The 14,020-nt window shown below is 45.0% G+C and overlaps 1 protein-coding gene across 1 annotated transcript in view; it reads right to left on the bottom strand.

Moving 5' to 3' along the window:
* Nucleotides 1-14,020, bottom strand: part of hmcn2 (hemicentin 2) — a 62,911-nt gene that overhangs the window by 37,820 nt on the left and 11,071 nt on the right. The window contains exons 10-25 of the mRNA XM_036979721.2: nt 13,346-13,467; nt 12,795-13,067; nt 12,185-12,326; nt 11,723-11,850; nt 10,822-10,935; nt 10,553-10,711; nt 10,144-10,338; nt 9,017-9,112; nt 8,711-8,838; nt 8,472-8,616; nt 7,730-7,842; nt 6,980-7,139; nt 6,690-6,849; nt 4,675-4,802; nt 4,286-4,537; nt 1,228-1,311 (exon numbers count right to left, since the gene is read on the bottom strand). Of these exons, the coding sequence (XP_036835616.2) occupies nt 1,228-1,311; nt 4,286-4,537; nt 4,675-4,802; nt 6,690-6,849; nt 6,980-7,139; nt 7,730-7,842; nt 8,472-8,616; nt 8,711-8,838; nt 9,017-9,112; nt 10,144-10,338; nt 10,553-10,711; nt 10,822-10,935; nt 11,723-11,850; nt 12,185-12,326; nt 12,795-13,067; nt 13,346-13,467 (2,399 nt within the window). The remainder of the gene's footprint in view (nt 1-1,227; nt 1,312-4,285; nt 4,538-4,674; nt 4,803-6,689; nt 6,850-6,979; nt 7,140-7,729; nt 7,843-8,471; nt 8,617-8,710; nt 8,839-9,016; nt 9,113-10,143; nt 10,339-10,552; nt 10,712-10,821; nt 10,936-11,722; nt 11,851-12,184; nt 12,327-12,794; nt 13,068-13,345; nt 13,468-14,020) is intronic.

Raw genomic sequence — 14,020 nt, 5'->3', positions numbered from 1 at the left:
GTCCAAAAATACTGAGGGGACAGAGAGGAACCACAGAGAGGAACCACAGAGAGGAACCACAGAGAGGAACCAAAGGTAATGTTATCACCCGGTCCCACGCGGAGCACATGTTTACACTTTACAGCAATGACTCAAATGTATAATCTCATTGCTGGCAGGAAATACAGATGTTCTGTTTAGATTAAAATAATTAAAACCTGTTTCTTGTATTTATCTGCTTGAGTTCACTACGCTTCCTTCCATTATCTCTTTCATTTTCTTTTTTAAACAAGTACTTCCATTATTATGGGGCATTAAGTGTTCCTGTTGGTAAAACATAATATTTTCCTGATGGCAGAATCTCCTTTCATCTTGCCATCCAACATTCACACAGACAGACACATTTCTATGATACAATGGGGGATGAAAAAGCTATTGTCTCCTAGTTTCCTTAGCCAGACACCTAGAGCTTCCTGCCTGGAGCTGTGGCTGCCTGCGAGCTTCGCTGTGAGGGCCCTGTAACAATACTGGTAACAGTGTGGGCTCTACAGGGAGGGGCAGTGGACCCAGCTCCTCAGCAGAGGAGCACCACAAACATCTCTGTCCATTATCTGGCAGCAGCAGCCTGTAATTAGGATTCCTCTCCCAGCAGGTCCCCTCGCAGAGCGAAGAGGAAAGCAGATGTGGCCCGCTGAGGGAAAAGGCAGAATGATGTTCCAGCTGTTGATGTGTCCACATTAGCCTACTCCTCACCTTCTCAAACATGCCCCGTTACCATGGCACGGCTCCATACAAACAACACCTATTTAAGTGCCCTGTCAACAAGAAGCTCAATGGGCCCACGCATAAGAAATAATGCACATACACACACCCTTTCTCAAGATGCTAAGATGCTAAAATAGAGAAAGAAACAGTATACAAATTAATGAAAGCACACCATTAGGATAGCAGGGGTATTGAAACACGCAATTGTTTCCACAGACTAATGAAAGCCTCTGGAGATAGCAGAGCAATGCTTTGAAGGTACAGTAGCTAGATAAGTCCACACCTTTGTCCTACATTTCATATGGAGCCAAAACGGTTTCATCCAAACATACCTGGAAAAAGATTCTCTAGATCTGTTCACTTTGGTCAGCCTGTGTAAATTGTGTGTTTTGTCTGACACCAGACTTGCACTGTATGTTTCCTTCTAGCGTGTATCTGTTTCCCGTAAAACGGACATACAGTACATCATAAATCTTATCCTACCTTCAGCAGGGCAGGGAATGGTGACCTTGCTGTTAGACACTTTCTCCATGATGGCATCTCCAGCCTCTGCGAAGGACGGGGCCTCTGTGGAACCGATAAAGGACAGAGCATTATGACAACACAGGGAATAAGCTACACTGTATGACCAAAAGTATGTGGACACCTGCTCGTCAAACATCTCATTCCAAAATCATGGGCATTAATTTGGCGTTGGCCCCGCCTTTGCTGCTATAACAGCCTCCACTCTTCTGGGAGGCTTTCCACTAGATGTTAGAACATTGCTGCAGGGACTTGTTTCCATTCACCCACAAGAGCATTAGTGAGGTTGGGCACTGAGGTTGGGCGATTAGCACTGGCTCGCAGTCAGGGTTCAATTCATCCCAAAGGTGTTCAATGGGGTTGAGGTCAGGGCTCTGTGCAGGCCAGTCAAGTTCTTCCACACCAATCTCAACAAACCATTTCTGTTTGGACCTTTGTGCACAAGCGCATTCACTGGAACTAAGGGGCTTAGCCCAAACCATGAGAAACAGCCCCAGACCATTATTCCTCCTCCACCAGATTTGTCACCATGCATTTGGACAGGTAGCGTTCTCCTGGTATCCTCCAAACACAGATTTGTTGTCGGACTGCCAGATACTGAAGTATGATTCATCACTCCAGAAAACACATTTCCACTGCTCCAGAATCCAATAGCGGAGAGCTTTACACCACTCCAGCCAACGCTTGGCATTGCACATGGTGATCTTAGGCTTGTGTGCAGCTGCTCATCCATGAAAACCCAGAAGAACAGTTATTGTGCTGACGTTGCTTCCAGAGGCAGTTTGGAGCTCGCGCTTCAGCACTCGGCGGCACTACCCCTTCGCAGATGAGCCATTGTTGCTCCTAGCCATTTCCACTTCACAATAACAGCTCTAGCAGGGCAGAAATGTGAAAAACTGACTTATTGGAAAGGAAAGTCACCGAGTTCTTCAGTAAGGCCATTCCACTGCCAATGTTTGTCTATGGAGATTGCATGGCTGTGTGCTAGATTTTATACACCTGTCAGCAACAGGTGTGGCTGAAATAGCCGAATCCACTAATTTGAAGGGGTGTCCACATACTTTTGTATGTATAATGTAAAGGGTTTATTCAGCATCATGAGTTATATAAATCCAGGGCTACTCTAATCATAAGTGTAAAAGTTAGGTTGAAAATTTTACAAGATATGGTCTTCATTTTTGTTTGAAGGTTCTGGTAGAGGAGCATTAGGGTAAGACAGTGTGAGGGTTAATCCTAGGGGTAGGGTGAAGATGTGCTTCTGGCCTGTGACAATGTGAGTCATGTCTCCTATACCCCATACTCACTCGTTAACCTGCAGCTCTGGCTTCCTCTAATCCTTCCCTCAGCTAAAGCTGACCTCTAAGGTCAAAGTGCACCTCAATCAACCCCCTAACATTAACAGACTGATCCATGCACTGGTCAAATAGAATGGGGTTTATAGGGCTGCTTGCACTCTGACTATGGTGCTGTGTTTCCAGAGAAAGCACCTCTAAAGACTACTGTCCTTGTCTATTCTGGACACATTTTTCTCTCATGTAGTGCTGAGCGATTAGTGCTTTTTGAGATGGCTTCGGTTTTGGCCCCATTATTTTTTTAAATATCACAGTTTCACATTTAGATGTTTATTTTTTTAACATAAAGTAGTATGCATTACGTGGGTTGAATGCCGGAACAACACAGAACAAAACAATGAATAAAAGTCCCATGGTGATAGTGACCGCTTACCACTTAGGCCTATTAACCACCAAATACTTTATTTCAATGATGTATGTTCCATTTGTTTTTATTTGATGACTTTATTATTTCATTCAAAGTCCTCATCTCTCTATAGAGCTGCTGCCTATGATGTCTGACAAAAATCACCATTTTAGTAGTTCTTCAAATAAAATAAGTCCAATTATCCATCCCTTAGATCATGTATTTCCAGGTAGAAATACCTCGCAAGAAACTGCTCTCTATCTCTCTCGGTCGTGCATTCTACTGTCTCCTTTATGTAGCAGCCGTAAAAGAAACAGAGGTGACAAGTAGGTGCACAATGGATTATGGTCACTTGAATCATGTTTACATCATGTTTACACAATGTTTCATGTTTACATACTTGCTTTACTCATCTCATATGTATATACTGTATTCTATTCTGCTGTATTTTAGTCGTCCTAATATTGATATATTTCTTAATTCCATTATTTTACTTTTAGATTTGTGTATTGTTGCGAATTGTTAGATACTACTGCACTGTTGGAGTTAGGAACACAAGCATTTCGCTACACTCGCAATAACATCTGCTAAATATATTTAGGTGATCAATAACATCTGCTAAATATGTTTAGGTGACCAATAACATCTGATAAATATGTTTAGGTGACCAATAACATCTGATAAATATGTTTAGGTGACCAATAACATCTGCTAAATATGTTTAGGTGACCAATAACATCTGCTAAATATGTTTAGGTGATCAATAACATCTGCTAAATATGTTTAGGTGACCAATAACATCTGCTAAATATGTTTAGGTGACCAATAACATCTGATAAATATGTTTAGGTGACCAATAACATTTGATTTGATTGTAGTTAATTACCACATTTTCTGCACTAAATTATCTAGAATATTGGCCTGTTGGAAACTACAACTCCCTACTACATCGCACAGTTCGGGCTTTATTTGATTTATCTCTAGAGAAACTGCAATGTGTGCACTGACCTCACAGAAGGGGAAAAAAACAACAAATGGAATTCAAATAGTTGAACCGGAGTCAGTCAATTAGTTGTTTAAATGTTGGTTAATCGCTCAGCACCACTCTCATGTAAACCTGGAGGTATCTGCTCTACTTATAATATTACCGTTCTTGCTGTGTGAACTTCTTTTAACAAGTTAATGGTTTGGCTCAGTTAGTTTTCAGTGCTGATGGCAAGGGGTGTTATCAGCTGACAAAAGGATACATGGGTGTACAGTATTAGGAAAGAGAAAAGCTGCATCACATTGATCAATCAGATCCCTCAAGTTAGAGACCCACCTAGCACCTCCAGTTTGACCTCCATGGTGTCCTGTCCAGCAGTGTTCTTGGCCACACAGCTGTAGATGCCCTGGTCAGTGAGGCTGGCCCTGTGGATCTTGAGGGCTGCAGTGTCCTTGGCCCAGACAGGACTTCCGTCGTGGAACCAGCTGATCTCAGGGCTGGGCTCCCCCTGAACCACACATGGCAGAACCACTGTCTGGCCTATCAGAGCCTTCAGCAGGGATGGAGCTGCCTGGATCTTGGGTTTAGCTGGGAAACAAACAAACAAGGTTTGTTTCTCATGATATCTATCTGTCTGTTTAGCATTTTGGGTCTTAGATGCACGACAGCATCTTGAACCGTGAAGCGAAACAGGCTCTACAAAGTGACTATCCATAAGGAGGTACCTTGTATGTGTAAATTGTAGTTGATAGACACGTTGCCTGCTGGGTTTTTTGCTGAGCAAGTGTAAAGTTTACTATCAACCAGTCGGACATCAGTGATCTTCAGAGAGCCGGAAGGCAGCACGGTGAACCTGGACATGGAAAGAGGTCAGAGGTCAAGCTGGGATAACACTGTCAGGAGTCACACTGAATATGTGCAACCCTGTAGGTGTTTCTGTGAATATATGTGTGTATGTGTGTATACATGTGACCGTGCATGCCTGTGTAGTTCTGGCTGTTGTAATACCATTCATATTGCACAATAGTAACTAAACTTCTCAACTGAACTGAAATCCCCAGCAGAATGTCATAACTATTTGCTTTAGTACCTACCCAGCTGCAGAAATGCACAAATGTAAACAGTGCTCTGAGATTTATTTGTCATAAGTGTATCTGCTAAGCAACTCAAATGTAGTTTGCTTAAGTGAAAACAATCTAGAACCACAAAGACTCCTCTTCAACACTGCACATGTTGCCGTACCACTCTGCTCCCCTACTGCTTCAAACCCAACCTGTAGCATACATCATTGAAACAGAATGACTGGCTCAGCAATCAGTGTCTAAGTCACCTTAGCAGAGAGCAGGGAGCCGAGCACACATTGGAGACATGGACCCAACACACAGTCCCAACCATCTCCCCACATCACTCCCCACTGTGGTTTACACTCATCTGTGTACACAGGCTGACTGGGACAAATTGAGCTAGAGGGGTCTGAGTGCAGCTCCATAGCCTCCCTAACTGACACAGTGTGGGCTAGTGCTCCTCTCCTCTCCAGCTGTGCTAGCTCTCTCTGTATACAGCACTAGTGCTCCTCTCCTCTCCAGCTGTGCTAGCTCTCTCTGTATACAGCACTACTGCTCCTCTCCTCTCCAGCTGTGCTAGCTCTGTCTGTATACAGCACTACTGCTCCTCTCCTCTCCAGCTGTGCTAGCTCTCTCTGTATACAGCACTAGTGCTCCTCTCCTCTCCAGCTGTGCTAGCTCTCTCTGTATACAGCACTAGTGCTCCTCTCCTCTCCAGCTGTGCTAGCTCTCTCTGTATACAGCACTAGTGCTCCTCTCCTCTCCAGCTGTGCTAGCTCTCTCTGTATACAGCACTAGTGCTCCTCTCCTCTCCAGCTGTGCTAGCTCTCTCTGTATACAGCACTAGTGCTCCTCTCCTCTCCAGCTGTGCTAGCTCTCTCTGTATACAGCACTGGGGCTTGTGATGGAGGAGGTGGAAGAGAACAGGGCTACGGCAGCAGACACTCAGAACACCCACTGACTGAGTTATTCCAACAATCAGCTCCCCCTGCTCACACCGGCTGGGCCAGGGGATGGGGGTAAATAGACTCCCGGATGGAGAGAATGCATCTGTCCTCTCCTGTGGCTGAGGGCTAAGAGGGTTGTTGGTGGATGTGTGTTATTCTCATCAGACAGCCAGGGCTGGTAGAGAGTCAACATGCTCTTTTATGGCAAGAGATCCACAGGGGAGCCAAACGTCAAACAGGCTTTACTTCTGTCTCTTCTTCCATCAGTGTTCCTCCCTTCTTCCTGTCAGCACACCCCTCCTCTCCTCCCTCTCTCCTTCCTGGCCCCACATGAATCATCCTCATTCTACCACAACCATAGCTTTCAACACTGTTGCTCAGTTCCTCCAGGGACAGGTCATGGCCAGTAAGTCTCTAATTTGTGCCCTACAGACAGACACCACCAGACAGTGAAGTCTGTACCGAGCGACCACAGACCCAGGCATGAGAGAGTCATGTGTGGAACCAGATGTTATTCCTCAGAGAAGTTGTTATTCCTCAACCGTTAATGGCTGCTTTGGATAGCAGCCGGCTTCAATCAACATCCCTTGTAAAAGGAGTTGGTTAGTTAAGTCAGGGGTAAGGTAAATCACCTTGGTATGGTGAGAAACTTGCCCTTTATTGCCTATTTACCATTTTCACTGCTACACTCTTATGTGACCAGTACTGGGAGATGGGACTTCCTCTTACCAGGCAGTGACTGGAGGGATGGGCTGGCCATTCCTGCTCCATGTGACCAGGGGAGAGGGACTGCCCTGGACCTCACAGGGGAGGATGACCTCAGAGCCCACCTCGGCAGCCATCTTAACTGTGTTCTCCTGACTGCTCACACCTACGATCTTAGGCTTGGCTGGGGGAAAAGAAAACATGATATATTTTACACCGTACCGGGACCTCTATCAATGAAACACTTTGAAGAGAGGCCATTGACATTGCAGGCACTGGACAGCCTTTGCAGTAAGTACATTTGCAGCGCTTACTGTTGACACTAAGCTGGATCTCACGGCTGGCGTAGCCCACTGCACTGGTGGCTGTGCAGATGTATATGCCTGCATCCTCTGCAGTGGGGTTGAGGATGTGGAGGTAACCATCGTTGTCTGACTGGGCAGAGGACATGTCCCTGGGCAGGGGCTCCCTTCCCTGGGGGCAGAGTAGGCAGAATGAGGCCCAGGCCCAGATACACAATCTCACCTGCACTGGGACACATATCTAGGCCAAAGGTTCAAAACCCAACTTCACTTCTGATGCCTGCTATAATTACAGAGCCGAGCTCCCTTCCCAAATTAAACTAAATAGATGCTCTCTCTCTCTCTCTCTCTCTCTCTCTCTCTCTCTCTCTCTCTCTCTCTCTCACTCACACACACACACACTTCCATTTTGAACACAATATGGCTTTTGCAGACTCACTTTCATCTGACAAGAATATATATTTAGTTCGCTCTAGTGCACTAATCTGAGAATGTATGGAACAAGGCTATGAAAAAACGTTCCTTAACACAGGCAGCCGTATAATATATAAACAAGTGTTACATTAGTTTAAAGGTTATTAACATGATGTTAGTTGCCATTCATTTTAAGACAGATGGGCTGTGATTATAATCCCCTCTAGATTCCCTTGTGCTAAATTACACGATTTGTCACGGGCCATTTGTCATATGTGTTTCGAGAGATGGAGCCAAAACCATCATTAGAGAAAGAATAGCTTCCGAGCAGAAAGCATAACATCCTACCTTGGACCAGACAATAGTTGGCTTGGGAACTCCACTGGACTCACATGACAGGGTGATGACCACACCCTCATTGGCTATGTAGTGGTATGGACCCGCGCTGATCTCTGGGGGCACTGGAAAAGTAGGTCACAAGTACAGCTGTCGACTGAGCATGGACAACCATGGAGGCAGAATTATCACTGGATTTAGCTCACAGCATCAGCCTTCAAGGCATTTCTTCATTACAACTTGTTGATGAACCCTAATCTGTGTGTGTGTCTGTCATTATTGTCTATGGACAAAGTGACTGTTCATCAATGTATGCAGTCTTAACTATAACACTGCAGGGTGCTCAAGTTACTCAGAGGTTGTTTTCCCATACTAATTGTCAGCAGGTTCTTAAGATCATTAAATGACCCCATGACTATAGCAGGTGGGCATTTATTGGGATGACTCATGTACTGAGGCAGCTATGCAGAGTGGTCACTAGCTGGCACAGCCACAAAGTCGTGCATTCTGATTTTAAACCTAACCCTAACCCTAACCTTAACCAAACTGCTAACCCTAATGCTTAACCCTAACCTTAAATTAAGACCAAAAATCTACTTATTGTTTTCATGCATTTTTACGATGCAGACAATTTTGACCTTGCAGCTAGCTCATCTAGTTCCTCAGTTCCCCTCAATAAACGTCAACCTGCATGACACTAGAGAATCTGCTATAGCCCTGTATTGTCCATACTGTAAATCGTTTATCCTCTCACCATGGACTTCCAGGCTGACAGATATGTTGACTGACCCCGCTATGTTCACCGCAGTGCAAACATACGTCCCAGCATCCTCTGGGAGTGCCCTCTCTATGTACAGGCTGCCATCACTCCTCAGGAATGTCCTGCCACTCAGCCGCAGCTAGGGAACAGCAATGGATTAAAAAAGACAATGATAAACACACATTGCAAGAGGTAGTAAGATTGTAAGATTATTTGGGACAGGTCATCCTCACTTCATTTCCATTGTGGGTCCAGTGTCTCTCTGGCAGGGGTATTCCATCCAATAGCATGCAGGGAATGCTCAGAGACTGACCAATCCCAGTGGTGATGACTGGTGCACCATGTGCCAAAAAAGGGGGCTCTGTTGGACAAAGCAGGGGGGATATCGTTACATGAGCAGACAGACAGAGATACAAAGCAGCAGTAGAAAAAAATAATGTAGGATCAAACTGAAACTATTATGGGGAGAGGAAGCAATGGATACTAGTGTTATCTATCAGCAGAGAAAGGTAAGACTGAACACAAACACTAGCTCATACCCAGTCCACTGACACTGACTCTGGCCTCAGTCCTGATGGTTCCAAACTGGTTCTTGGCCTCACAGACATACACGCCTTCATCATCCAACCAGACACCTGTGGACCAACGTATAGCAGGGGGAGAATACTGTTATCATGACCAAATATATATACGGATTGCACTCTATAGGATGGAAATATATCTCCATGCAAACCTCAGTATGAGAAAGGTAACATGTGGAAGTAATGTATTTAGAGTTGACAAGTGCATGCTAACGAGACATAGTTTTCATCAACTTTGTTTCAACCGTCTACTGGCATTATCTTGGATTAATTATAATGTCATTAGGGTTAATTGAAAACGGATGAATACAATGAGGTGCAAAGTAGTACAGCTGCCCATACAACATGTCTTACACAGTATATTCGACTTAGAACACATGATGACAGATGGAAACATGATTAAATTGCCAGTGTCTACATGGCTGATGTCAACCCATGTGAAGAGTCAACAGTGAAAGTGGTGTGGTTCATGCATGTACAATATTTAGCCTACATGCAGAATCTGACACATTAATTAATATGGATGGAAGTCCACTTCACCATGCAAATACTACTGTTTCTCCCTCGCCAATAAAAAATAACCCAGCCTATAAATATTGAGGATCTATGCTGTGGATATATCAATCTCTCTCTCTCTCTCTCTCTCTCTCTCTCTCTCCACCCCCCTCCGCCCCTCCCTCACTGGCCAAGGCTAAAGTCATGGTCCAAACGATATTATATCCACATCATACAGTTCCAACTCAACTCAACCCTGATTTAACATGGAAATCTCTGTCAGATCTCTAAGGCCCTCAAAGTGCTTGAGTTTGCTTCACTGCAGGAGAAAGGGGAGACGCTCTATTTATTCAGCAGTGCCAGCTGTATCCTGTTACGCTCACTCTCTTAAGAAAACGTTTACTGAATCTGATCTGAGGGGCTCCACCTCTTCAATATTTATGAACCCAAAGAACGTCAGCCGTGCCAGTCACACACTTGGCGCCAATGGAGGTTCTGGTCTCTTTGGAGCCTGCTGCTTTGGTATGGAATGCAATAGCGGGATAGTGAAATATTGTAAAGAATAGTGGGAAAGGGACATAAAGACTCACTCTGGATCAGGAGATGCCCTTTTTCTAGTTGCACATGGCTGCCGCTGCTGTCTACGTTAGTGAGAATCGGTCTCCCATCATCTCGACGCCAGGTAACCTTGGGCAATGGGAAACCATGGGCGACACAGGGCAGGGTGACATTCTCCCCCACATCTGCCATCATGTCAACGGGGGTTTCTGAGAACAGGGGGGCCGCTGTGGGAGAAAGAGTGGGGAGATCAGCGTGAAGCTCTCCATACACAAATAGTGTAAAAAAAAGTGTAATACAGACTGTTTATGTATTTTAAGTAGAGTAGTTATATGTCCTTTTTAAATATGTCCTTTTTATATACTATTTATATAAAGGGTGAAATGCCTTGCCATTATTACTGGTTATCTGAAAGTAGCATTAATTCAGTAAGGCCCTCACCTCCAACCTCCAGAATAACGGTAGCAGAGGAGGTTCCAGCCGGGTTTCTGGCCACACAGCTGTACTCCCCGGCATCCTTCTCCTGCACCCCTCGGATCTGCAGCGTCCCACGATGCACGTCCTGTTCAGCAAAAGGAACTGAGCCTACTTGCAGATCACCTGAGAAAAAACAAGAAAATTACACACAGACACAGTGACTTATTAATGAATTCAAATATCAACCTAACAGTTATCACATCACAACGAATCACTCAGTGATCAGTATTTACCTTTGGACCATTTGACCAAAGGAGGGGGGACACCTGTTGCTTGGCATGCCAGAGTGGCATCACCTCCAACTGCTACCATCACAACCTGTTTCACCACCCAGATACTGGGTTCCTCTGTCGGGAGGGAAACCAAGATAGAGTTTAAATAATAAACATGACCCAAACATGTGAATTATCTACCTAATCGGCAGACATGTTCACAATGCGATACCTGATCAGAATAGCAAAGTAATGTGAAATTAATTTTGTAAATTTACTTGGCAGCGGCCCAGGCAGGAGGTAAAAATAGAAGTATCGCTGTCTGACATTTCACACGCCTTGTACGTCAGTGGAGACGTGACAGAGGCAGATGCTACAGTAGTCAAGAGAGAGAGACAGCTGAACGGATAAGACGATGCATCCAGCCCGAGCCGGCATGATGGTGTCTTGACAGACCGGTGTTGTTCAAAATGACACTCCCAGACAAAAGTGACTATAATACAAGCACACCCCAGGGAAAAGCTGCCATGGTCCATCAGTGCTGTGCCCTCTGTCAAGCACTCACTGACAGCAAGGCTAAAAATACATCCTGACGACTGTCAACCCTGCCCACACAGGGAAGTTTCAACCCACTGAGCAAGACAGAAGGAAATATGCCACTGTCAATCTGAGCTCTACTCACAGCTAGACAACATAGCCCAAACACCATGGATCAGAGAGAAATTCATTCAAACAGCACTCAACAAAGTTTTCTAACACATAAACCATACAATAGTGACCCTACTCTGAAAATGTATGCCCGGGGAAACAGTGGAAGATAATCTTGAGTTGAACTAGTCTAGAGAGAACCTGTCATAGCCTTTATAGAGCTGTCTCGCTTGACCTACGGTAGGACTAGGGCTGTAACGACATCTCTACCTACCTGCATAATTGAGAGACACAGTCTGTTTAGCAGTTCCAGCCTCATTGGTTGCAAGGCATGTGTAGTTCCCAGCATCCTCAGGGAGGGCATCTCTGATTGTAAGGCCACCATGTTTGGATATAGCCATCCTGTATCATGTAAGACAGACATCAGTCACGGGAATTAATGTTTGTTGATTTAGACGATCACAAATGCAGATGTCTCAGTGAAATTCATCACTAGCTGTCCTAGGAACTGTTTGGATTGCTTAAGGCATTTCTCTTTTGAAAATGTATTTATTGGCAGCCATATGTAAATGTACAAAAAATCTGGAATAATATAGTTTTGTGGTTAGATGTAACTATAAAATGAAGCAAACAAGATGTGACATTTGTATATTCATAGTAGGCATTTAAAAAGGAATCCAACAAGTCTCTGCAGCTGCTGTGGTGTAGGTGTTGAGTGGGCTGAGAGTTGCTTTACCTTGGCTGATTAGTGAGGAAGATGTTTCCATGACTCCAGAAGAGCTGCGGAGTGGGGGAGCCGGACACTGTGCAGATGAAGTGGACCTCAGACCCCCTGGAGAAGGCTTGGCTCTGGGGGCTGACTACCACAGAAGGGGCCTCTACAGAGATAGAGAAGATCCATAGTAAAGGGCTGATGACTCAAGTCCCAGTAATGGCTTTATGATAAGTAATTTATTACAGGCAGGGGTGATCATGGCTAAACTGTGGTGAACCTCTGCTAGTCTGGGGGCAGATCAGGATTAACAGGGAGGGCCTGACGTCATGATCCCAGCAGATCACAGTCAGAGACATGTTTCAAATTTGTTTGGAGGTTTTCAAACGCATTTTCAAGCATCTGATGCCATGCCCATGATAGACCCTGCAATTTTCAACTTGCATCAATTGGGCTGATTTGAAACATGTTCTGACTGGGAGCGTTTCTGGAGAAGTGGATAAGTCCTTCTACTAAGGCAGTAATGAAAAGCAGATGCCAGAGGCCTGGAGGAGGTATGGAGGAGGCCCTGGTGTGTTTAGTGTTTAAGCAGATAACCGGTACGGTGCGGTTGGGGTGCGGTGAGCTACAGTACCTGGGACGAGCAGCCACACTGTGACTCGGCTGTCTCCATGGGCGTTGGTGGCCACACACTGGTACTGGCCGGCGTCCTGGGGCCGCAACCCACTGATCTCCAGGAAGGAGTTGGGCAAGACCCTTACCCTCCCGGAGCGGGTCAGGATATTGAGTCCTGCCCGCTGCCAGGTCAGGTTGTGGCGCATGGAGCCCTCCACCTGGCAGGCCAGCACAGCCACGGCCCCCACAGTAGAGCTCACGTTCACTGGGGCCTTCAGCACCGGAGGAGGCTCTGTCTCATGAGAAACACAGTCAACACAGTCAACACAGTGAGACAAACAACACACTATCAGCAGGGACTAAAAAGTACAGACATAGTTTACTGTCAATGTAAACATTTGGAATGACATGTTTTATATCAGTGGACTTTATATCAGCAATATATAAATAAGATAAGTATTTTGAAATGCTATTCATATATTTGAAGTGGTATGTGTGTGTGTGTGTGTGTGTGTGTGTGTGTGTGTGTGTGTGTGTGTGTGTGTGTGTGTGTGTGTTCTGCTGACATACCTCTCACAGTCAGCTGTGTGAGGGCTCGTCCCAGTCCCGCACTGCTCTGAGCGATGCACTCGTACGGACCCTCATCCTCACCTGAGGCATGCGGAATTTCCCATGATGCTTTGCCAGAGAACCTGAGACATATGAACAGTTAGCTGGCAGGTGAATGATGATGGGAACAGGATACTGTCTTACAGCACTGACAAATTAGCCTCTCTGGCACAGAGACACAGTGAATTCCTCTCGCCAGAGGTCGGCATTATTTAATGTACACTACCATTCAAAGGTTTGGGGTCACTTAGAAATGTCCTTGTTTTTGAAAGAAAAGCACATTTTTTGTCCATTAAAATAACATCAAATTGATCAGAAATACATTGTAGACATTGTTAATGTTGTAAATGACTATTGTAGATGGAAATGGCATATTTTTTATGGAATATCTACATTGGTGTACAGGCCCAATATCAGCAACCATCACTCCTGTGTTCCAATGGCACGTTATGTTAGGTAATCCAAGTTAATAATTTTAAACCGCTAATTTATCATTAGAAAACCCTTTTGCAATTATGTTAGCACAGCTGGAAACTGTTTTTCCGATTAAAGAAGCAATAAAACTGGCCTTCTTTAGACTAGTTGAGTATCTGGAGCATCAGTATTTGTGGGTTCGATTACAGGCTCAAAATGGCC

This window comes from Oncorhynchus mykiss, chromosome 6, assembly GCF_057628025.1.
Source record: "Oncorhynchus mykiss isolate SJ-2025 chromosome 6, ASM5762802v1, whole genome shotgun sequence".
NCBI classification, from domain to species: domain Eukaryota; kingdom Metazoa; phylum Chordata; class Actinopteri; order Salmoniformes; family Salmonidae; genus Oncorhynchus; species Oncorhynchus mykiss.
This window is presented reverse-complemented; position numbering and strand designations above follow the sequence as displayed.